Source organism: Gouania willdenowi, chromosome 24 (assembly GCF_900634775.1).
Source record: "Gouania willdenowi chromosome 24, fGouWil2.1, whole genome shotgun sequence".
Lineage (NCBI taxonomy): Eukaryota > Metazoa > Chordata > Actinopteri > Blenniiformes > Gobiesocidae > Gouania > Gouania willdenowi.
In genome coordinates, this window is record NC_041066.1 from 16,729,859 (window position 1) to 16,754,475 (window position 24,617).

The 24,617-nt window shown below is 37.0% G+C and overlaps 1 protein-coding gene across 1 annotated transcript in view; it reads right to left on the reverse strand.

Annotated features, from left to right (window-relative positions):
• Positions 1-12,092: 12,092 nt before the first annotated feature.
• The window catches only part of LOC114457462 (triadin-like), a 67,415-nt gene continuing 54,890 nt past the window's right edge, over positions 12,093-24,617 (reverse strand). The window contains exons 3-6 of the mRNA XM_028439292.1: positions 23,661-23,702; positions 17,771-17,818; positions 12,781-12,945; positions 12,093-12,343 (exon numbers count right to left, since the gene is read on the reverse strand). Of these exons, the coding sequence (XP_028295093.1) occupies positions 12,321-12,343; positions 12,781-12,945; positions 17,771-17,818; positions 23,661-23,702 (278 nt within the window). The 3' untranslated portion in view covers positions 12,093-12,320. The remainder of the gene's footprint in view (positions 12,344-12,780; positions 12,946-17,770; positions 17,819-23,660; positions 23,703-24,617) is intronic.

A 24,617-nucleotide genomic window follows, 5' to 3' on the forward strand; every position in this document is an offset into this window, starting at 1 on the left:
TTTGTCTTTTCAGAATAATATAAACTTTGGACTACAAAGTAATATCCCGGAAGTCGCAATGACAATAAACGCTTATCTTATTTTTTATTCAACCCAACCCAAATAGTTTCAGTTAGAATGGTGAAATAATGATGAATTACTAATTAAATAGAATTATATCTACGCATACATTAAAATCAGGCATTAATTTTTTTTTGTTACATTTACAATTAGGAAGCTCCATAAATAATATTATCACATTGCCATGCGTTGAGTATATAAAAACAGCTGTGAAAAACAGATGGAAAGTAGCCTTTGGTTAATTTATTGTTCATTAACATGCACTGTTCCTTTTAAATAAATAAACAAATAAATAAATAAGCAAACAATAAACACACGCTTTTATTTCCTAAAACCTAAATGACATGCAGCACTTGACATAAAGGTTAACAAATTAAGACAAATTCAACCAAGTTTACTTTAATAATTACTGGCTCACTGTAAAATCTTGCCAACAGTTTGTGTGTTTTGTATGCTTTTATTTTTAAAGCCTAATAGCCTTGTGTGGAAAATTTCGTTCTGCATGTGCCTATGGTGTATATGTATGAATGACAATAAACTATCTATCTATCTATCTATCTATCTATCTATCTATCTATCTATGATGTATTTTTCACTATGATACTTTAACATACAGGCAAGCACATAGACCTATAATTAATATAATCTATATTTGTGTTGCCACGTACTCTGACAAAATACCTAAATATATGCAAAAATGCAGATTTGGTCAGGTTCGTATTTCTTTTTTTTTTGTTTTTTTGACCAATATTTACATGAACAGTAAAATTTCACATACTCTCATCTGGTCAAACTGGCTTCATTTGGTCAGATGTTAGTGTTTTATTTATATGATGCTTTTAAATCTGTCTGCATTGCATTTGATGATTTATTTTTATGTAACCACAGCTGAAAATAATGGGTGAAGTGCTTTTGCGACAGACAGCTCCTGGTGTTATTGCTCACTCTTCCATAAAGATCATTGTGGGGCACACAGTTAAGTAATTATATCCCTGTGGGTCCTCTGTAAGTAGAAACCATAGACTGTAAAAAGAAGAAACTCTCACTTATTTAAAATAAACGTAGCCGTTAGATGAAGGAAATAAAAGCATGTGTTTTTCCAAATTGTGTACATTTAGGATTCACTTATTTAACAGTAAAATACCTTTGTAATTTGTACTGTACATATGTTATTCACACACATATATACACACACACACACACACACACACACAAAAACCATCTTTGAGAGGCAGTGACATACTCTGGCCAGAAGATGGTAATCAGGTATCAGTAGATTGTGCTTTACCCAGCAAATACAGTACATCCTAATTATAATAGAGAGGTTTTTTAGACTGATTGGCCTCCAGCCAAACATTAGGATGATGCCAAGTTTCTGCAGTGCATCAGAAGCTTTGTAATGGAGCCAACTTCAACTAAAAACAGACATCCCTGTCTCCCTGGGTGCTCTTATTTGCAGCTCTCAAGATGACATCAGATACAAAAAACAACTAATAATGGGTACATTTTACATTTGTTTATTTTTCTCCCAACATAATTTAAATATAGCCAGTAAAGCTAAGCATTAAAGGTACGAATGATAACTCAATCTCTTAAAAAAAAACTATAATAATATTAATTATAGTAATATTATTCCCAATTTTCTTGAAACGTAAAATAAGTAATAAGAAAATATTGAAATCATAACTCACAATAATATTGCCAAAATTTCGCCCATTTAAAATGTAGCTACAGATCGTCTCCGATTGTCAGAAATGTGATAAAAATGCCTCAACAGCATAAAATAATCTTGTTTCAATAAATTACAATAAAATCTAGTATTTATTTGAGCAATAATACTGTTAAGTTTGTGGTGAATTTGTCAGTAGCTTGGAACATTTCCTGAATATCTTTAAATTAATTGTTAAATCTTTCCAAGTACAGTTTACAGTTTAAACGTCTCATGTATAAACTATATACTATACTGTAAACCAATAATAATAATAATAATAATAATAATAAATACAAAGTAATGAAATAATAAATAAAAAATAATGAACTATATTTAATATAGTAATAACTAATAAATGTTCTGAGAAAATAACCTCCATTAATGCTGTTTTGGCACTTTGCATTACCTTTAATCTGATTCGTCGGCTATGATATGATGCATGTGATTGTTTCATTTTTTTTGTAGTTTCACAATGTTCGTTGATCATTTAAAAAAAAAAAATAATAATAATAATCTACTCAGTAACGGTTGGGTGTAGAAATGTAACTAATTACTTCTTTTAAAACGTATTTAAGCACAAGTAAAATGACTGATTTAGAAATATACTCAAAAAAGTACAAGTACCAAAAAAAGCAACTCAATTACAGTAACGTGAGTACTTTACTTTATTACTTTCACATCTGGGTATAACAGAGGATCGTACAGAAGACACTGAGAGGAACGTTTGATGAGTTTACTGAACTCGATGAGAAACACAAGCCTTTTCATTTGTTTGAATTAGGACACGTTAACAGAATCAGGCATTTTTTTTAATGAATCCTGCTGTTGATTCAATAATCAAACTAAAATAAGTAATATTTAAGCACATCCAAACTGTAGGTATCATTATTAGATGACGAACATCAATAAAGGCTTTTTGTCCTCCATTATTCAGACAACAGACACAACAACATTTCATATTAAACACTTTGTAAGCAGGTATTTACGAGCTGCAAAACATCAGGGAAGCTGTAAATTTAACAAAGCAGAAAAGAAAACAAGCTGAGGTTGTACATTTAGAATGGAGTAGCCAGAAAAACTACTACATACCTTTTACTCACTATTTTATTTCAAATTTTGACCCAATTATCTGAAACTTAAGTTCAGAAAAGTTATTTATCACCCTATATATGACAAAGAAGAGGTAAAAGGTGTTGTGCGTTTGTTGCTGTGATATAACTATAGCAGTGAGATAACCATAATGTAAATGAGAATCAGCTTTTAAACAGGCGCGTTTCTTCACAGTCGTCTGATCTTTCCTTCCTAACGTGCTCAATTATCTCACATTGTGTTATAGCTACAAGCAGCACATTATTAAAAGTCAAACGCTTTGTAAAATGAAACTCACACAGACGTGCACATGCTCGCACTCAGACAAACACATCTGTCACAGACAACGCTCTAAAGTTATTATGCATTCATAAATCAAAAGGTTGAGACGGAAATTAATCTAAAACGGTGTCGGGCATAAGTCAGTGGATACTAATATGACAGCTTTATTAGAAAACTCGATTAGCTGAATTTGTCTGAATTAATGTGACTTTATTTATTTATTTATCTATTCCTCTCATTAAAAAAAAAACTTTTCTCTTAGAAACTCTTACAAGTACAAACAGGCCTGTGTTTGATTGATCATTGATTGCTTTATTACAGCATCTTCATTACATAGAAAATAATTCCAGAAATGAAGTTATGCAGTTTTGGGATTTATTGAAATTTGGCTGAAGATCTGTTCTTTTAAAAATTCCTTATTGAAGTACAAGTACACCACCAGGTTTTTGCTGACCAGCCACTAGGGGGAAATTGAAAAAAATGCCTTGATTATGGACGTTGCTCTTAGAATAGTTAAGTAGTTAAGACACGCCCAGTCACAACAGCCCCCCTCCCCCTTAGGGGCAGTCAGTCTGACATTTAACAACTGAAAATGTCAAATTTAAATACTTAGACTAATATGTGAAGAGTGGGACTAGGATCAATAAACTACAGTACTTGACACCGAATCATATGTGTTGAGCAGAAAAAAGTGGTTTTAGGGTGTACTTACAGTTTAAGTCACCATATTTGTTTTATTGTCCTTTAAAAATGAGCCAATTTAGGAATTAAATAGCCAAAAAGAATCATGGGTTGATGACATTATACGGCGGTACTGCTCCATATAATCCCACGGACTCCAAATGTGGCTTTTTAAAAAAAAAAAAACCCAAAAATAATTAAAATGGTATAAAACACATGCAGATTGTTTGTCCATGTTTTATCATCCCTGATTATATAACTCAGGTTGGTGTTAGTAGTGGGTTGGAGTCGTTTGAGTCACCCACAAGTCCATGACGCTTTATGGCAATACAAGATGGTGGCCCATAGACTCCTAAACTCATCTGTAGAAGGACAAAATAAATGAAGAAGGTGACTTAATATGGCTTTTTCGTAAGCACTAATCTTTTAATAAGTACATTTAGCAGCTTTTAGGTGAAACTTTAAAAAACAAACAAACTGTGAAGGGTCTCTTTAACCGCTGTGTAACTTTTGGCCACTAGGGGCGCTAGACCTGTAACTTTCATGGCAAGCTCTCCCGTGGCCACTAGCGCCACAGCACTGTCGCAAAAATCAACAAATAGTCAGTCGGGCCAGCCCCCCTTGTCTATTGATTGTGTATGCAGACAGTAGTTGACCTGTAACTTTGGGATAAGGATTAGCTCTAAGGGCTGGGTCGATCAGGCTGAGGCGCGAAGCGGGGCTGGGATCGCGCCGCGGCTGGAGGAGAAGCAGCCGCCGCTGCCGTCATGTGGGAACTATGTATATACGAGCCTGTGGTCAGGTGACTGCCGTAAAGTGAAACATTCTCCAGGCATTCTCCAGGTCACATGACCTGGCCAAAGATGGTCCGTCTCTCCAAACTTACATAGGTGGTATTTCAAGAGGGAAGCCCTGCTCGGAGCATTGATACTGTCATACTGAGGAATCATTTAAAATAACTCATATGGGTCAACTTTTTAGGTCAAAATGTCCGCGGTGTGCCTTTAAGCACATTTAGAAGATTTTGGGCAAAAACTTGTAAAAACTGGGGAGGGTACCTTTAACAAAAATGACAGGGCATCCATCCCCTAGTGATCTCTTATCTTTGGCATCACTCTAATAAAGCGAATCATGTCACTTTCACCTTGAATCAGTTTAATCCGCTTTAAACCAATCAAGGTTTAGTTTCTTTTGGGTTGTCTGCTTCACATAGTTTGAATGCGTGCACACACGCACACAGATGAGATCAGTTGTTCATCAATATAATTGGATATCTGATACACTTGCAAACATGATGTCATCCTAGTACAGATTTTGCATGTTTGCATATTTGGATTTTTCTGCCGTTTTTACAGTGTGTGCCTTAGCATGGTGTTAAGGAGGTGGGTGTTAGTGCTGGGAGAGTTGGGAATAACCAGTCATCTGCAGGAACAGGAAAGCAAAGAAGCCTGTAGCAACAAAATGCAGATCACACGCTGACAGATTTAAATACAGTGGAGTGCATGCTGGGGGTTTGAATAGTGCAGGCTGTGATACAAAGCCAGCAGTGCAACAAACTATAGATGTGTGTGCCAGTGTTTGTGTGTGTGTGTGTGTGCGTGTGCTCAGAGACTCGGGATGTAAAGGCTAAGTAGTGCTTTGGGAGTGGAGCCAGGAGGATGTTGCAGCAGCCCAGATGGGATGACTAAACCATGAAAGACAGGGTTTAGTAGTTTCCCTTCTCGAGGAGGAGGGGTGGGTGTGTGATGCAGTGGATGGTGTGGACTATGAAGTTGCAGCAGTGACATTTACGCCAAACTCGTATATCATCCCATTAATGCAGCTTGGAAAAATAAGTGTTCAGTAACAAATCCAACCGTTTTATTTTCTTGTCTCTCATTTTGTCAAACTCATTTTAGTTCATGGGCCAAATATAGACCAGTTTGATCTCAAGTGGGCTGTAGATTTTAGGAGGGTAAAAGAGCATTTTTAACATCAGTTGTGCAATAGTTTTTAATATCAATCCATGCCAGATCTTCACTTCAAAAATTCTTATGTTAAGGTTTCATTTATTCAGATAACTGTTTTTCAGGAAATTTACTTTGATCTCCTGACATGTCGGCTGATTGCTTTGATGTTTCCTTGACTTTCACATAATTATTCCAGCAAGGTCTTTGTGTCTTCTTTTTGAAAAACAAATGAAACCTTAACATATTACACGCAAGTCAAGGAAACATCAAAGCAATCAGCAGACACCTCTGAAGAAGCCTTGCAGTTGACAGTCGAAACATGTCAGATCAAAATTTCCTGAAAAACAGTTGTTTGAATAAATGAAACCTTGACATATTATTGAAAAAGACAAAAAGAAGTTGCTGGAATTATTAAGCAGAAGTCAAGAAAACATCAAAGCGATCAGCATACGCCTTTGAAGAGTCAGTTGACAGTTGAAACGTGTCAGGAAATCAAAGTAACTTCCCAAGTTTCCAGTTGTCTGAATAAATCAAACCTTAACTTATTATTCAAAAAGAACTTGATGGATTAAAAAATGCTTGATTTTGTAACAATATTTTGTGTAATTTAGAGGAATTTTGTGAAATTGTTTGTGAGAAATTGCAAGATTTGTGAAAGAATTGAGTTCTTTCCACAATTTGCAATTAAAATGACTGCATTCATGTGATATAAATGAAGGAAAACTGCAATCCGCTAAAAATATTGTAGCTTTTCATTAATTTGGTAAATTTGAGATATCTACAAATGGATTATTTGGTAATGTACACAAAAATTTTAAGTTTTCTCTGGCCCTCGAGCCTTGAGTTTGACACACATGTTTGAAAGCAATTGGCAACCTTCATGGATTCTATTTTTTCTAGAAAAACTTTGCATTAGGGTTTAAATTCCTTTTGAAAAAATTTAAACAAAAATTAAATGAAAAAAATGTCAACAATTTTATGTTATTGTGTTTCAGACAACATTTTTTTAAACTGTTCTTTTCTTGCACCCATCCTACCAACTTTAATACCATTTAAATACACTTTTTAAAAATGCTTTAGGCTAAAAAAAAAAATCATATATTATAAGAACAAAATTGGATATCAGTGACAAAGTAATACGATTACCTATGGCTGGCAGATATCCAGTGCCTATCAGTATTTTCTTTGCCATAACAGTTGTGATGCCTTGATCCATTTTTTCAAGCCATATAAATGTTTCTGCTTGGACAATTTACCTTCTTTCAAGTTTCAACACAATGTCAAAGGCACGATGTGTCCCTGATGCCTAATATAGGCTACCACAATAAAAAGATAACCAGAAATATCCCTTTGCTTTCAGAGTTCATAATGTTCTGCCATTGATAAATGATTGTGAATATTTTGATGTTCATAGCAGGACCAGAGCCTGTTTAAAGAGAACAAGCATCAAAGAGCTCGAGAGCTTTGCTTTGTGTGTTCTAGTGTGTGTCTGCTTTCGCTTCCGTGTGTTTGCACGTGGAGGTATTAAGAGCTTTTGCATGTGGCTGATCCCTTTAATCGCAATAGCTGCAAAGAGAAACTGATTACCGTTGCAAATTGCCGCTTTCTTTGCGACGACGGAACAGCACCAGAAAATTGCATATCTTCTTCAATTTATTAACAAATGACATGCAAAGGGAAAATGAATAAATATTCAGATTACATTTATTTGTGAATTTCATACTGAAATCAGATTTTTTTCGGTGTTTAGCAGTGTCATGCTGGGAGTTTTTGAAAAGACTGCGACCGGATCGTAGCATGATTTTGACTCAAAAATCCACTTCAAATTAGCTTACGGTAGATGCCTTATATACAAACTGTATTTTCCAATTTTTCCTTGAAATGTTGTCTTGTCTCTGGTAGAATTAAATCTAAAATCCTACTTTTGATCTATATAGTTTGTATTTGATCTATATATGTATTTAAAACCTTACCATGGCATGTTGCTGTTGTATAGTTTAGCTCTTGTAGTGTTTTACGCAGTATATAGTTGCATAGCTGTTTGAATTTGGTTATACACAAGCATATTAGTGTAACCATACCCTAAAATGCTGTTTTATTGTCTTTATTTTAATTGTATTTGTAATGTACCCTTAGCTTAGCGAAACAGCTAGCGTTCTTGGTTAGCATGTTGAATTAGCTTACCAGCTAAAGTTCGTGCTTCCTGTTTAAAGCTGCAAAATTTCCTGCTATTTGCTTACTTTTGTTTTTATCTTACCACCCTTTTTCAGTAGCTCTCTGTTTAATATGATATAAATAGGATTATGTTGTTATTGTTGTTGTTTTTTTATGAAATTTGGTATATTCTTACATTTGGGTGTGGCTTTAGTTTAGTTGAGCAATTTAAATTCATATTTTTTTGCATCAACAGGAGAAAAGCCTTTAAGTACATTTAGACATCACACATACATTATATTGTTTTTTATGATATAGAAATAATTTATATTAATTTCCAACTATTACAGAGTTACTTACAGTTAAAAAAAAAAGAGCTATGGTCTAATGTCATTGAAATAAATAAATAATATATATATACCCCATGAGAAATTATAATTTAAATGTTTATCTTCCATAACCACACCTGGTTTAAAGGCTCTAACTAGTTTTCAGGCTGTGTGATGATGATGATGATGATGAATTAAACAAATATTCTGATGATTGTGACTGCTTGTTATAAGTATTGTTCTTCTTCTCATCCTTTTCATGTCTCATAAATTATTTCTCAAAATGTCCACCCACTTATAACTCATTTTAGTGTGTGTTTTTTTTTTTTTTAAAATTGTACTTGGATTAAAAAAATAAATAAAAAAATAAAAGATTCCTCCTATTTGAATCACAATTTGTCCTTTTCTCAGTGCTCATCTTCACGCGTTTCCCTGACTCCATGACCAGAGAAAAGACACACATTTTAACCAGCCCAAAAAAAAAAAAAGACTTTAAACCTTTGAGCACAACACAGGCTATTACCTACACCTCCTTCTGTCATCATCCATCACGGCGAAAGAGGGAGACCAAAAACAAGTGAGACTTTGCTTTTGTGAAATATGGAATGAGAGCAGAGGATGGAGAGCCCAGTAAAGCACACCTTTTTATTTCTTCGGCCTCCTTGTCTATTGGTCCAATTCTCTTGTTCCAAAAAGATGAAATTAGGTACTTTAAAGATCAGACACAAGTTTCAACAGAGTAAAGTTCCAAAAGTGGCTTGTCAAATGTAACCTTATCTTTCTATTTTTCACTTTCAGTGTCCTTAATCGTGTTTTCTACTATGATAGTTCATACTTTTGTCATAACTGTGCTTGTTGTGTACTAATCAGACATATGCTTTCTTTGTCATTGTGGACAACACAAGGACAGCAACACAAGCATATCCACACATAATACATTGTGAGAAACAACAGTGAAATATCGGTCACATTGACATTGTGTTTGGTAAAGTGGGGAGTCTGAGGACACATTTTCTCTGACGCCTACTGTATGCGCCAGTGGGACAGAGAAAAACTGCATGTCTTAACCTGTCCAAATGATGGTGGGTGTCATGTACATTTTGTAATGTGTATTAATGTGCATGCATTTTTCTCGCGGTTTGGTTCGGGTCTGCATAATTCACCTAGCCCGGGGGGCTGAGGTTGCCAGGTTGTGTAAATAAATTAAAGGAACAAATTATGTTTAAAAGCTTCTCCCTCAGGCCAAGGAAAACCAGGATCCATTATTCATAGATTTCACTGCCGGGAATCCAAAAGCAGGTGTGTGTGTGTGTGTGTGTGTGTGTGTGTGCGCGTGCGCGTGTGTGTATCAATTACTTAAGGATAAACTGCCCTTACCTCGTCATATAATTTAAATGATAAAATCCAATATGGCTAACATTTTAATGCCAGTATTGAAACCATAGCAATAAATAGAGTAAATGGAAACACTCTGGTTGCTAAGTTGATGGAACTTTAAGTAAGATACCTCCAATATTGGAATATAATCATTGAAATTATAATGATTTTCAGCGGTGCAAAATTTGGCAAAGTCACTTCTCTACATCACCAATTTACTCAATGGATGAATGTAAGTGGTGCATAAGAGAGCACTGGTTTATTCCCAAGTGGAATTTGCATGAAGCACAAAAGTAAGGAAATAAATATAACTATTCTGTAATATTACATTCGAGTAATCAAATAAACCTGGCTGTATTGGCTCAACTCCTCTGCTGCAGAGTAATATAAAACATTCTCCACTTTTTGTTCTCTTGCACATTAATTTGATAAAACAGGTTCAGATGAAGATGGGTTTTAGCAGCTACAGGCATTGCTCACAGTGCGTCTATCAATGATTCATTAATAGATGCCACTGTAATTTCCTCCACCTATGGAGGTAAGTAACATTTTATATTTGTTTGTTTGTTTGTTTGTCTTTTTTAGCAGAATTGTCAAAACTACTTAACAGATGTTGACAAAATTTTAACCAAAGGTAGACCTTATGCCATGGAAAATGTTGGAGGGGATCCGAATCAATATACTGACTCTGGATCTGTTTCAAAATAAAAAAAAATCCATATCTTTCATCACTGGTGGAAAAAAAAAAATCATATCCCGCCTCGTAATTGACCAATCTTTATGGATTAGTTCGTTAATTACCCCACTGAGTTTTTTTTTCCGGATCGGATTGCGTATTTCATTGCGATTTAAAAAAAAAAAAAATGGCGGTGCCCATTCTTTTGGAACTACTCTGTTGGTAATAATGGTGAGAAAAAAATCTTACAAGCCTTTAAGGTGTGAATTATTATGGTAGCATGATCAGGATCACTAATCTAGATAACTGGTAATATCTGGCCATTAGGATATTTAAGCTTACCAGAGGTTTGCGCTCTGAGTTCTCTTATTACGACTCTTTTTTTTTTTTTTTTTTTGTGCATTAAATCAATCGCACAAATGAACATGGAAATGCGATGCATAATCAGGCAGGCGATGGTGGATGTCGAAATGCACCATCAACGTTGTGAGGCTAACAATTTTTTGTTAACCTTTTTATAGGAAGTGTTGTCTATCATCAGCATACGGTCAAACGTTAGTGTATTTTATACTGCTTTGGACTGCAGCCAGTCATTCATTGCACATCGTGAACAAAGATGCAGTTCAATTAAAACATAGAAAATCCCCAAATAATAAAAATCCCACTTCAGTTCTCAGTGCTCTTATTTAAAGCTATTAAAGATATTTGTCATATTTAACACAAACACGAGGCTTCTGGAAGAAGGAAGGAAAAAATGAAACTAAAAAGCACAGTATTTAGTCAACTTGTCATAATCTTTCTCTAAATACCAAGAAAGTAAATCAATACAATGTATCTTTTAATCAAGTATTTAAATTCCTTTAGGCGAACCAACATCAATGTAATTAGAGGGAACTATGATTAGTTCTTTATCATTCTGTGGTGAATGAATAATCTAATCATCGGGATGAATGATACTTTCAACAAGCTTCAGTCTTCTTTATCACCAACAGAGAGAATAACATGTTCATCTAATCTCTAATCACTTTATCTTGTAAACTGTGTGTGTGATATGTAGAGTTGAAAGGCTGTTTGATGTTCGCTGTTCAGAAACGGAGGATTTTTTTTTTTTTTTTGACATTTGGAGGAATTTCTGAATAAAATGAATGCAGCATGTCAGTTAGGGCTGTGAAGTATTCGGATGATGACAGACTTACACCTGTTAGAGATGGACTGATGCATGTACCGTAAGCCTGTGTTGTTTCTATTTAGTAGAACTTTACATAAGGAACTTCACAAATACAATGTCATCTTGTGGCAAAACTACACTTTACATTAGATTTTAATGTATTAAGACTATAGATTCAATATGATTTATGACTAATATAGCTTAATGCACTTTTTTCTATAGTTTGCATGAAGTTCCATGGTCATTAAAAATGAACTCTTTGTGCCAACTCTGCGGTAAACTGCTACATAATTGAAAAACTGTCTGTGTTTTCTTGCCCTACATTAAGGCCAATGCACATGGCAAATACCTGCAAGTCTATTTTTACCGTACTTTGCTCCACTTTTACGAAGAGCAATCATACAATTAAAAATCATCCCTCTTTAATCATTTCAAGGACTTTTATTGTTTGTTCTGCCTGATTTTCCCTCATTCTGAGCCTCTTTATTCACAGATTATACTGATTGTTTTATTTCAATCAGACTTTAAAGTAAGTATTAATATAATGTAGGTTGGCCTTTACCACTTTCAAATACAATCATAGAGCAGATCAGACATACACAGACAGACCAAGACATGGACTTTAGACTCAGACCAATCCAAAGCCTTTGTTTCTGTTTTTATTTATTCATACAATTTCTATAAGAACACACAGAAGAAAATCAAAACAGTGCCACATTACAACGTACAATGTCCTTTTTCATGTTCTTCTGCGTTGCACTTATTTCTTTCAGCTTCCAACATTTTGCGCTTCATTCCAGCATTCCTCTTTCTCTCTCTCTCTCTCCATCGCCATAACAACGTTTCAGAGCTCCTCAGAGTGGAAAGCTAAATGAGATTTGACAAGACGAAAATTGATGTTGAAATTAGTCTGATTAAAACAACGCAATACAGCAGGCCGCATGCATTTGAGGGACAAAACTGTTTATTAAATCCAAAAGTTTGGTTATTCTGCAGTTTGACCTTCTTATTTATCTCGAAGTAATAGCGTTGATGAAATACTGTGAACCAGAAGTGAAATTTTAATCTTTTGACTCCAGTGATTTAACATTTGCTCATTCATGACCGAATAAGTCAGTAAAATAGACAGTGTCAGTGACACATTCCTCTTAATTAGTGCTTTAAATTGAATCCATGCTCATCATCCACCGACTGCTCATGTTTTGACAGAAACAAATGATGCATGTGCCATCGTTAATGGTATGAATAGTCGCTATTCTGGGTTTTTTGTTGCTAATAATTAGCATGAGGTGTTGTTTTCTTACATGTAAGGGTTTCAGTTAGCTGGTGAATACCTTCCTCCTCCTCATCATCAGGAGCAAACAAACTGGCTGCAAAAGACCATATCATTTCCAACCAATCAGTGCTCTCCTGAGCTGTGACATCAGCAGGGATTACAGCATGTCTTGGTTTTATTGGGCGAACTCCACCTGTTGGAAAACAAAGTATATCATAGGAGAAGCTGTGAATTAATAGATTCGCGATTTACATATTTTAATTATATAATTTACCGAAATATGCCATTTTTATTGGGTAATTCCTTTTAAGTACCTTTTTAAAAAAGTATTTTGATGATTTAAAAAGATAAAATGATCCATGGTCCAGGTATAATAGATCTCATATATCTTGGAATTTGAAGACTTTTGCCCCCATTAGAATAGCAAAGAATAGAAAACTGCAGATAGCTTACCATTAAATAAATTGAGGTTAAATTGCTCCTGCAAATTGATAGAAATGTCAAGACAGAGCTGCTCTTTTATACAAAGTTTATATGAACCCAGCAATTTTTCAGTAAGCCATCAATTCATTATGACTCACCTCTCTGAAGACATAATAAAAGCAAAGCAAAAATGAGTAAAATGGACAAAACACAAAACAAACTAATGACTTGATTTCCTATTTGCTCACATCTAGACAGGAAAGATGTCAGATGAGCAGCCTGACATGCATACAAAAGGCATAAAATAAATATGAAAGGATACTAATAATAATAATAATAATAATGTAACAGAAAGAGAAAAAAGTTGGAAATGGCTGCATTAATGCATTCCTAAACAAATGTTAAAATGATTTTAATGCACATGAACTCGATCTTGTTTAGAAAAATAACTCACCTGACACACTATGGAAAGAAAAAAAGATTTTGTAAGTTAAAGTTTTTTTTTTTAAATCAAAATAATTGCTCCAGAGAAAAAGTCATTCCTACGACTAAGACTTCTGCACAGTCTTCCTCTTACTGGTTTATTGCATATTGCTCCCAGTAGCTATTTTGATCTGTGCAACAGAGAGGAGAGAAACCCACCAGAACACAAACTGGGAGGTTTCCCCACATCACAGAAAAAAGGGCTCAGACCACATGCACCTTGAATAATCACAAGTCAATTTGTGGCCATAATTTTGACTTTTGTGGCCAGTTTCAGACTTTGACCAATGTCTATATTGGCCTTTATACAACAGTTAGTTCCGACCAAGTGATTTGATTGGACGACAGACATTCCAACAGTGCTGACATAGAGCAACAACAGCACTGGGACTTCTTACGGATCATATCACTCTGCTGTACAGCTGATATGAATACCGTTAATTACCATTACACCTTCACACTGTAGGTCTTAATGCACAATTCAGATTTCTTTCAAAAACTACGATTTTTTTGTGTGATCGTTCATATTACACATTACATGCATCTTCAATCAGTTTGGAGCAGTGGCGGCTGGTGCATTTTTCTCCAGGGGGGGCTACAACTCCAAAATAGACATACAGCAAAAACAGGGTTTGTGTTGCTTTGAACAAATAAGTCACGAAAGTTTCAGTCGCAGAATTGCTTTCAAACTAAATATAGGTTATTTACATAACCTCCGGTTCTCTGAGTAATATGAGTGAGATGTCTCACTATGGGATATACACCTCCGCGTCATATCTCAGAAGCTCTATCTCATTACGCCAATCCTGATTGGCTGGTGAAATGTATTCATCCGCCGCAGGTAGTCCTGCCTACTATAAGTAGAGAGGGAAAGGAATACATCGCCAAGCAAATAAGCAAACCTCCTCTCACACATTCAGCAAGAAGGGCTGTCTGGTGAGACGTCTCGCTCATTACTCAGAGAAGGTTATGTAAATAACCACACAAAGATCCTGAACAGACACTCCCGTGAACAAGACCCAGGATGTCGCTAAACCCTGAGTCGAATGTGCACGCAAGCCAACACGCGGCTGCAGACCCTGGCTCATATAAGCCAAAGCAATTGCCTCGACCATCCAGTGTGGCAGACGTTGCTTAGTAACAGGCTCCCCTCTACGGGGCGGAACCCAGGAGACGAAGAGCTGTTGCTCCTCCTGAAGCTCCTTGTCATATCCACGTATGCGTGCACATTGCGTACCGGACACAACAATTGAGGCTGCTGCTCACCCTGTGAGGTCAATAGGAGAACTTGAGCCCAACACCTTTGGCACAAACGCCGAGTTGGGCTTCAGCACCATCCTCACATCGCCCGGGAAGAACTGAGTGCATGATGAGTGCACTGACAGTGCATGGATGTCACTGACACGCTTAGCTGACACCAAAGCCAGCAGCAACACTGCTTTCAGGGACACAAACTCCAAGTTTGCACGTCCAATCGGTTCAAAAGGAGGACGTTTAAGTCCCTCCAGAACCACAGCCAAATCTCACGGTGGCACCAACGGCCTTTACACAGGGAGGAGTCTGCCTGCTCCTTTCATAAAACAAACAATCAGCGGATGCTTACTCACAGTTTTATCCCCAAAGCCCACGTGACAGGCAGCAATAGCTGTTGGAGGCTCTCATCCAGGTGACCCCTCACAGACCGGCCCTCGTGCACCCGAACTGGGGTCCGTGGTGACCACTTTCCTGGACGTGATGGTGCCCATAGGCATCCCTTGTGTCAGGAAATCTTTGCGCGCCAGCAGCACAGAGCCTTGGCACACTCTGGTGTGACTATCATCCCCTGTGCGTTATGACGCACGGGGTTCTCTGGTGTGATCATTATTTTGTTCAACCCGCATGAGGTCATCCACAGCCGTAATTCTCCCATGTGGATACGACCGGGCAGATTACGAGGATGGCAGATGCCACCAGCCCGAATAACTGAGGACATAATCTGAATTGAAGAGGGATAGCCCCAGGAATATAGCCCCAGGAGGATTATATCCTGCGCTGGGGACAACATGCTCCAATCCGCGTTTATCACGAAACACACTGTCAGGCAGGTGACGTATTAAAATACGTGTGCGCTCCGGGCGCATGACCATGCGCATGCTGCACAGACACCTTCGGGTTTAAGAAAGGCCAAAGAGAGGCACGCGGTACCGTAACATAACCCCCGGGAAACGCATACTTTCTGGGGAGAATACATCCGGATGTGGAAATATTCGCACTACCCACCGACAGACGAGAGCCAAACGCTCTCTAGCCCAACGCAGCAGGAAGGCATGCTCAAGCATCCTGAACCCGTATTTCCTGAGATATTTGTTCAGAGCACATTAAACCAGAACAGGGCGAATCCCGGACCCCCTGTTGGGAACCAGAAAATACCTGGAGTAAAACCGCTCCGGTACAGTGTGGGAGATACGATAGAGATTGCCCCTTTGTTTAACTGTGATAGGATTTCCTCCTGTAAAACATGGGCTCATTCTCCCAGGGCCTGTGAGTGCATAATGCTGGCAAAACGAGGAGGTACAGCGACAAACTGCAGCCTGTACCCTCCCGTTATCGTCTGTAACACCCAGTGCGGAGCTGCAAGCTCGGCCCATCTTCTGGGAGTGGGTGGATGCCCGCAGCAGCTCATCCACTGAGAGGTGCCTCATCCGCGTTGCGGTGGCACCCTCTAACGGCGATCTAACGGTCCCTTGCTCGGGGGGGAGGGCACAGCCCAAACACCGAGAGGGAACCCTGGGCGTCGCCGTCATGCTGCTTATATTGGCATATTCTCCTTTTTTTTTGTTGTATTTTTAGTGATGTCTCAAAAAAAAAAAAAAAGTAGTGGGCTTAAAAAAAAAAGTAGGAGGCGAAAACTTGTCGAGAAATGAACGTTCATATTTTCAAGAACAGGCTCAAGACCCACCTTTGAACTAATATTTTATAAATTTTAGGATTATTATCTTTTTTGTTGTTTTTAATCTTTTATTTTGTTTTTATAGTTTTTCTGATTGTCCTTTTATGTTGTTTTTAAAGTTTTAGGTTGATTTTTTAGGATTACTAACCCAGTGTTTCCTCAGATGTAGCCCTCTGCACTAGGGGCTGTGATGGGTCGTGGCTGTAGTGGTGCTGTTTGTCTCGTGACCCTCAGTGATGGTAAATGGTTTTTGCTATTTTCATGTGCTGGGGGCTCTGTCTTGTTGCCCTGTGGCCACGGTCTGTGTCCTCCTCCTGGTGCAGACGGCTCCCTGTGATGTCTCCTTACCTAGATCCTTTGTATCCAGCCATGTGCCATTGTCCTTATTTTAACCTCTGTGTCTATGTGTGGTGGACGGTGTTTGCACGGGATGGATATTCTGTTTGTTGTTGTCTTTGTGAGAGCTGTTTGAGCTGCATTTTATTGGCCCATTGCATTATGTAGCATTGGATATATCAGTGTTTCTCAAATGCGGGTACGCGTTGGCACTACAGGGGGTACTTGAGAGAGAAAGAGTGGAAAAATAACAAATAAAATGTGAGTCATGGTCCCACACCAGGCATGAAATGACCGGAAATGACTAAAAAAACCAAAAAAAACTATAGAAATAAAACTATTCATGAGCCACTACATCAGTGTTTTTTGAACCTTGGGATCGGGACCCCATGTGGGGTCACCAGACATTTTTGAAAAATGTTAATAGATTTATGATTACATTAAATTTTTTATTTCGAACATGAACACAACAGTAGTGTATACCACAATGTAAAAAAAAAAAAAAAGATGATAATTTAAAATGGGGTAAAAGGGTGTACTTGAGCCTGAAAAGTTTGAGAACCACTGGGATAACACAGTGTTATTAATATGTTATTGGTCTTTATTTTTGATTATTCTACATTAAGAACCTGGCTTCGTTCAGAAGAAGTACATCCAAAGTCAGAGGCTACACATCCTCAGACTTGTACTGCAAAGAGAAACTACTGTATGTTTGAGTTCCTGTTATTTTCAGCTGCCACGGCAACCCTGGTTGAATTATGAGCATCAGTTTCCTCACAGAAGGTTTATTTTGCATTTTTCACGAGGGAGTGAAAGCAAATATGACTGCTTAAAAGTTTCTACTTGCCTCTAGCCTTCAACACTCTCTTGGCAATGGCAGGAGGAGGAGGAAGACCTGAGGGGGAGAAGTGGAAATGAGAAGAACAATGAGACGTGTTGTATGTATGCAGTGAATGTTGTGGAAAAGAATTAGTAAAAAAAAAAAAAAAAAAACTCAAATTGAAAAATGTGATCAGCATCTCCCTGCATAATTCAGTTATTTAATCATCCTCAGCTCCGTCGCAGTGTTAGATTGAGTTTATCCAATAAGAAGCAGCAAACATGATAAAAAACCAAAAACCACACTTCTCATAAATAATAGGGTTTATCTCACCATGATGCAGAGGACATGCTGAACATGCAAGGACACGCCAGCAAATGATCAAAAACAACTGCAACAATGCACGAAAAATGTTCTTCTATAACTGTTGTGTGGCAGTTTTTAATTCCATGTTAAAGCATCAAAATTATTCCTCCTCATACGAACACGTGCTGTACATATTAAAGCGGGTGTTTTGCATATTTCTCAGCCACCATATACAGTTACATATTTGTCTCTTGAGGCATTTAATTGAACAGAAGGAGCACTTTAAAGCACGACTAGACCTCTGACCTTCTAGAAACCCCAGCAATGGCTGTTGATTAGTAATGCATACCCATGAAAAAGATTATTAATAGTCTCATTTCTTTCCCCCATCAAAGGACAGAGAGTGGAAGTAATCTAAATCAAGCATAAACTGTGCAGCTGAGGTATGTGGTTGCATTGTGTCTCCATCTACCAGTAAATACACATCGCGATGCAGTGTTCATTTTGACAGCAAATTTTAATTTTGTCTTAGTAACAGTTTTTTTGGGGGGTTTTTTGTGACTAAAACGCAACTTAGCTTTAGTCCAGTGGTTCCCAAACTGGGAGGGGTACTTGAACACCTCTCAGGAGGTACACAGAAAAAAAATGTTTTTTTCTCATCAATCAATGATAATTTGTGGCACAACTCTTTAAAATTCACCAAAAGGTGAAATTTAAATTCTAAAATGAACAAAACATTAGAAATAAATAGGCCTAAATTCAAGGTTAATGTTAGACGGACACAGGAAAACATTTAGATGAGCCTGCAGACAGAAATAAATAATGTATAACATGAGCCAAGGGGTACTTGTGATGAATAAAATAAAGGCAAAGGGGTACATGGGGCAATAAAGTTTGGGAAACACTGTTTTAGTCCAAATTTAATTCTGTTAGAATCTAGTTTTAGTCAACGAAATGGCATTAAGATTTTAGTCGACTAAATCTGTTACAGATATACTGCGGTTGACTAAAATATAAAGCCGAGTTTATGTATTTTTTAAGATTCAATTACCATTTATTGACATGATATGGGACTGTATTGTTTGTAAACAGAATTTTTAAACATTGGACGTGATGTTAAACTGCTTTTGTGCCACAAGATTGTCGTCTCATGAGGTTTACCATTTGAGAGAGGTGTGAAAGCTGTGTCTCACAAATGGGAAGGATGTAAATTTGGGACGAATCATCAGTAGTGTTCCTTTGAATCGGGGTGTTTCGGCATTTTTAACACTAGACATCCTCATCAAAGGTGGCCAACTACAGGGTGATCAAGCCTGACCTTGCGTCCCATAACTGTTTCTCACTCTCTCTTATGTGCAGCTTTGGGCCACTTCACACTCGGTCTGTGTCCTTTGACCTTTTCCTTTGGAGTTCTCTTTAGCTGCTCTTTGATCTGCACCCCTAAGTGACAGTGACACATCCCTTTTAATTAGTGCTTTAAATCAGGGGTTCTCAACTGCTCTCACCCTGGGACCCATATTTTGTCATGGTCATTAAATCGCGACCCACTTTTTTTTGTAATTCAACCAAACAAATTCCATTTTTTCAAAAATAGCTGTTGAAAACATGCAGAAATAACTATAAATAAATTTATATATTTCCTTGTGCAACATGCATTTCACAGCATGCCTGTCAAAATCAAAATTAAAGTCCAACATGAGAGACATATTATTGACCCAGAAGAGGTCCGCGACCCACTTTTGGGTCCCGACCCACCAGTTGAGAATCACTGCTTTAAATAAATCCATGCTCATCAACCTATAGTTGAGTTTTTATTAGTTGAAGAACATATGGATTTGTTTTGATATAGATTTCATCAACATTATTTTAAATGAGTCCTTGTCTCACTTTTGTAACTTCAAAAATGTCGTCAACAAATGACAAAAAACCTTTAGTCAACAAATGTAGCAGTGCTGTAGTCATGGTGGATTTGGATGTTTTTATTGCATTTTGTTTTCATTGCATTCTGTAAACCAAGAGTGGAAGTAACTTCCATCAAAATATATTCAGAAATTGTTTATTATTAGGTTTGGAAAAGTTTGTTTCTATGCTAAAGAGGCATTTGAAGGCTGGAATACAGTTCAACACTTACGTTAAATTGGTTTGTGTTCTCCGGACTGCTTTGTTTCTTGTTGTTGACAAATGGCAGTGAGTCACTTTTATTCTCCACTGAACTTGTTTATAAAATGTGCCTCACAAAGTGTGATGAAGTGTTGCACTGACTGGCGTGCAAGGCAAAGACAATGCTTTGGTGTGAGTACAACAGTATATTAACTGCACTAAAGCCACTAATGGCTTTAAAATAAAGTGTGATCGTACTGAGCTGCAGGTGTTTTTGCGACTGTCTCTCTGAGGGTTGTGTGATGTAAGGCCTTCACCGCTTCAGGCTGTGTATTTTCATGACTGTCGCCTGCAGAGTGCTAAATGCATTGTCGTGAATTTCCCAGCGGACCTCTTTCTTTTCCCCGCGCAGATGGAGGCCTCGCTGCCTGCCGCCTGCCCTGTGTGAGGGAGTTTCTTAGGCTATTAGCGCTTCACAAACAACTGATTAATGCACTGACATTTCTTTGATTGGCATTCTAGAAACAACATGACACACAAAGAGTGAAACCTAGCATTTACCCCGCACTTCCTTTTATTGCTCCTACTTAGTCATTCAATGTCTTCCCCACTGTTTCACCCTTTTATTTTTCTCCCTGTGAATCATATTTTCCTTTCCATATTCTAGTTTTTTGGGTCCTTGCTCAGCTTTTTTGCTTTCGTTTTTAAATGTAGCCAACTTTAGCGATCTCATCAAATGAAAAAGTGCACGAAGGAGGGACGACAAATACAAAAGGAGCCCATGAATCGTTGGAAAAACCCTAAAACTGAAAAAGCACAGAAGAGTTTGAATAGGCACATTTTGTTTCTTTCTCACACTGTGGTGATGGATGTTAATGAAACAGTGCTCACTTCCAAATGTGCACGCCCACCGGGCAAGTCTGAAGAACAACCCAGGCGTCCAATCATGCCACTTCTCCATCCCTCTCAGCTCTAACTAACACTTGTATTGTGCAAGCTGAAACACAATTATTCAAGGTTTTTCAAAGACGCAAATTGGCAGCATGAACATGTATTTCTTCATATTAGATCTGTTTTTAATATTAGTGTGGAAAATAATGCCCAAATACTTTTCCCTCTGAATGGTTGATAAACAAACTCCCTAGGGGTCTAATCGTGGGTTGTTGTTGAGAGTCAGTGATTATTGATCTATTTTAAAGATGTTTATCACAAAGTCAATTTGTCAGAGGGCCAGAAAGTCTGGTGGAAAAACACAGTGCTCCTCACAATAATGCAGGCACCACAGCCATTTATTATAAAGCCTCCAAGATGAGCATTTTAAATACATCACTGGGGAACAATTAAACAAGTAAGGCTGAGGATAAATTGATGGAAAACAGGCTGAGAGGATATATAACCACATAAGGAGAACTCTAATTAAATTGACTTGATATTTAAAAAAATTAGTGCTATTGGAGTGAAGTCAGTGAAGTCTACGACTAAACTTGTGTTCGAAATCGCATACTAGAGTACTACTCACACTAAGTCTGACGTCAAAACGATTAGATAGTATGCAAAGATTGAGTATGCGAGAAACACCCAGATGTATAGGTGTTGAAAAAAAAATCAATTCCGCGATATATCGTGATATTGCGTCGCGCGATTCTTGGATCGATTCAAAATGCATCCATGTCATTACTTATTTTTAAATTTATTTTAAATGCATTTATTTATTTTTATCTTTATTTAACCAGGAAAGTCTTTTCCACTGCAGGAGACATTGTAACTGCACAATGAAGTGCTCTGAAACCTGGGCATGTTGACCAGCTTGTGTTTTTTCAATAAAATCTAAAAAGAAAATACAAACTTTCTGTATTTATTTGTTGTTCAAGGAATATACCTCAGTTAAGTTGCACTAAAGTCAAATGTTTTGAGTGTAAAATAGGCCAATAAACTATATTTCATACATAATGTTCTCATGAAGGTGTACACATTTACAGATTAGTTGTTTCTTAAGTCATATATTTAAAAAAAAAAAAATCGTATCATGACCTATGTATGGGGCTATGAATCGTATTGTCAGATGCCAGGCGATACACACCCCTACCTGGATGTATACTATATCGGGGCTTTTTCCAAGTATGCATAGTGGGCACACTAGTCATACTCAACCGCCCCATGATGCATTGCAAGCAGAATGTAAAATCGTCCTGGGATCAATTTCAAGCTAAAAATCAAACATCCCCTTTTCAAAATAAAAGCATGTCTTGTCGTCTATCATTATTTTTTTTTAACACTTTTGTAAACAGGACTCTTGTTTTGAAGTTAACCTGAAGTTTCGTCTGTATCACTTTCTCGCTTAAAATGCTTTCAGAACTTTTAAAGGTGGAGAATCAACGTAGATTGTTAGTCTCAGTGTTTTTTAGTTTTTTGTTGCAGGTTCGAAATGCATCTTGGCAATTTTCAAACTATTCTTCAGTGGGAACGCTCATCTTTGGTCATCATCCTAATCTTACTAATCGTATATAGTAAACAGTGTTTACTCAATGCGTTTGTAGTGTATAGTACGGAGTGTGCCATTTCAATCACAGCCTCGACTTGTGTTCTTTCCATCCACTAATAACTGAGACTTTATTAATCTGGGCGTTCACGGCTGACTGCAGGGCCGAATATTCACCCAAACACAATGTGAAGGACTACTTAATAATTTGGCAATCGTGCACCAAAGAGAAGAATAAACTATCACCTGAAATAAAGATGGAGTAACTCGAAAATGCTAGCTCTTGACTGGCTTTTCATAATTTTAATCATCTCCAAACACTGTACTTAGAGATTGTAATCAACCTTAATAGCCTCAACCAGTGATGACTATGATTTACTTCTTTACCATTAAGACTGATAATAGGAGTTTACTACATAGAGAATAGCTGAATGTATTATACACAGCCAGCTTGCTTTCTTCCTCTTCTCAGGTCATAAAACTGTCTGTCTGTGAAATACGTTGAGGACTATCTTTCAAGCAGAACTTCATGAGCCACTAAAGTTTATGTCTCCCTGCAACAAAACAACTTCTTTCTTTAAGGTAACCTACTGTATTTTTTGTATCATACTCAGACATGCATTGACGCCCCAACAGCCCAATAAGAAACCCCAACAAACCTTATACAGTACACGTTCTCTGTTAGATTGTGGGAGAAATATGTGAATAAAAGTCCTTTGTTTGACACATGACATTACATTAACTTATTCAAACTAGTCAGAATAAACTGCCACAAAACACATTTCTTGGAATGATAGTTTTAACTAAAAACCATGAGCTGATGAGAGAATTTGAGCTGCATTCAGTGCCCTTCCTGTCAGGACTTTGGGTTGATTTTTGAGCCATTTTTGTCAAATGTCACATTGAAAATCCCACAACCTAAAATAGCAGCCACATGCTGGGGCTCGTATCTCTCTCTACTTGACAGAGGGCTGTCGCAGGCATGCATTCCTCATGCAGAGTGTTGTGGGCTTTTTTTTTTTTTTCTTTTACCAGGATATAAACACACAGGGTCGTCACAGTATGATGTGTACTCTTTAGATGGGATGGCAGATGATCAACAGCATGAGCATGGAGAGGTGGTGAGAAGGATGATTGTGGCGGGGGGTGGGGGGGTGAAAAAAGAGGAGAATGAGTGGTTCAGGTGAAAGTGTGAAGCAGGACTATCTTTACCTATGATAGCCCCAGCACATTATGATGCAATGTGAACAGTGAAGTGGAAACATTGCTGAGTTAAATTGATGGATATGTCATTAGGTACTACATTAACTTCACATTAAAATATGCCAAAGACATATTTTTTTCCAATGGAAAAAGATCAGAAGGATTAATGAGTCCATTTCATCCACTGGAGATTATTGAAGTCGAGCTAATGCTTTTTTCAATGAGTTAAATTAAAGTTAAAGTTATTATTATGTAAATGCATGTAAAGGTAAGTCTATAATGTGTAAAATCTAAACATAATTCTCCTTTATTCAATAATTATGATTTATAGGAAGTGATTGTGTGCCCAAGTTTAGGAAATGAGATTCGTGGGCACTGAAATATTTGTTGTAAATTATGATTTTTTTTTTTTTTTTTAATCTCCAAGAACAAATTTACAATCTATAATAACACTAAAGCCACAATAATGTCCCAGTGATTATTACCATATGCCTTTTAGTAAATTATGGGATTGTAACCATGCTCACCTCTAAACTAATCTGTACAGCTGTACAATTGCAGACATTGAAAAACCTTAGCAATTATTTACTGAAGTTGTTCCCTTACTTAAATAAAAGGAAAAAAGTACTAAAAGTACTAAATGTACTTAAGTAAAAAGTAATACAAATGTCCCTTCAATAATAAGACAGGGTTTTTAAACCATGAAGTTCCATATCTTTAATTTTCTTAAGAACTTGTAGAACAGTGCTACATGGAGAAAAAAAGTTAAATCTGTTACATTTGAAC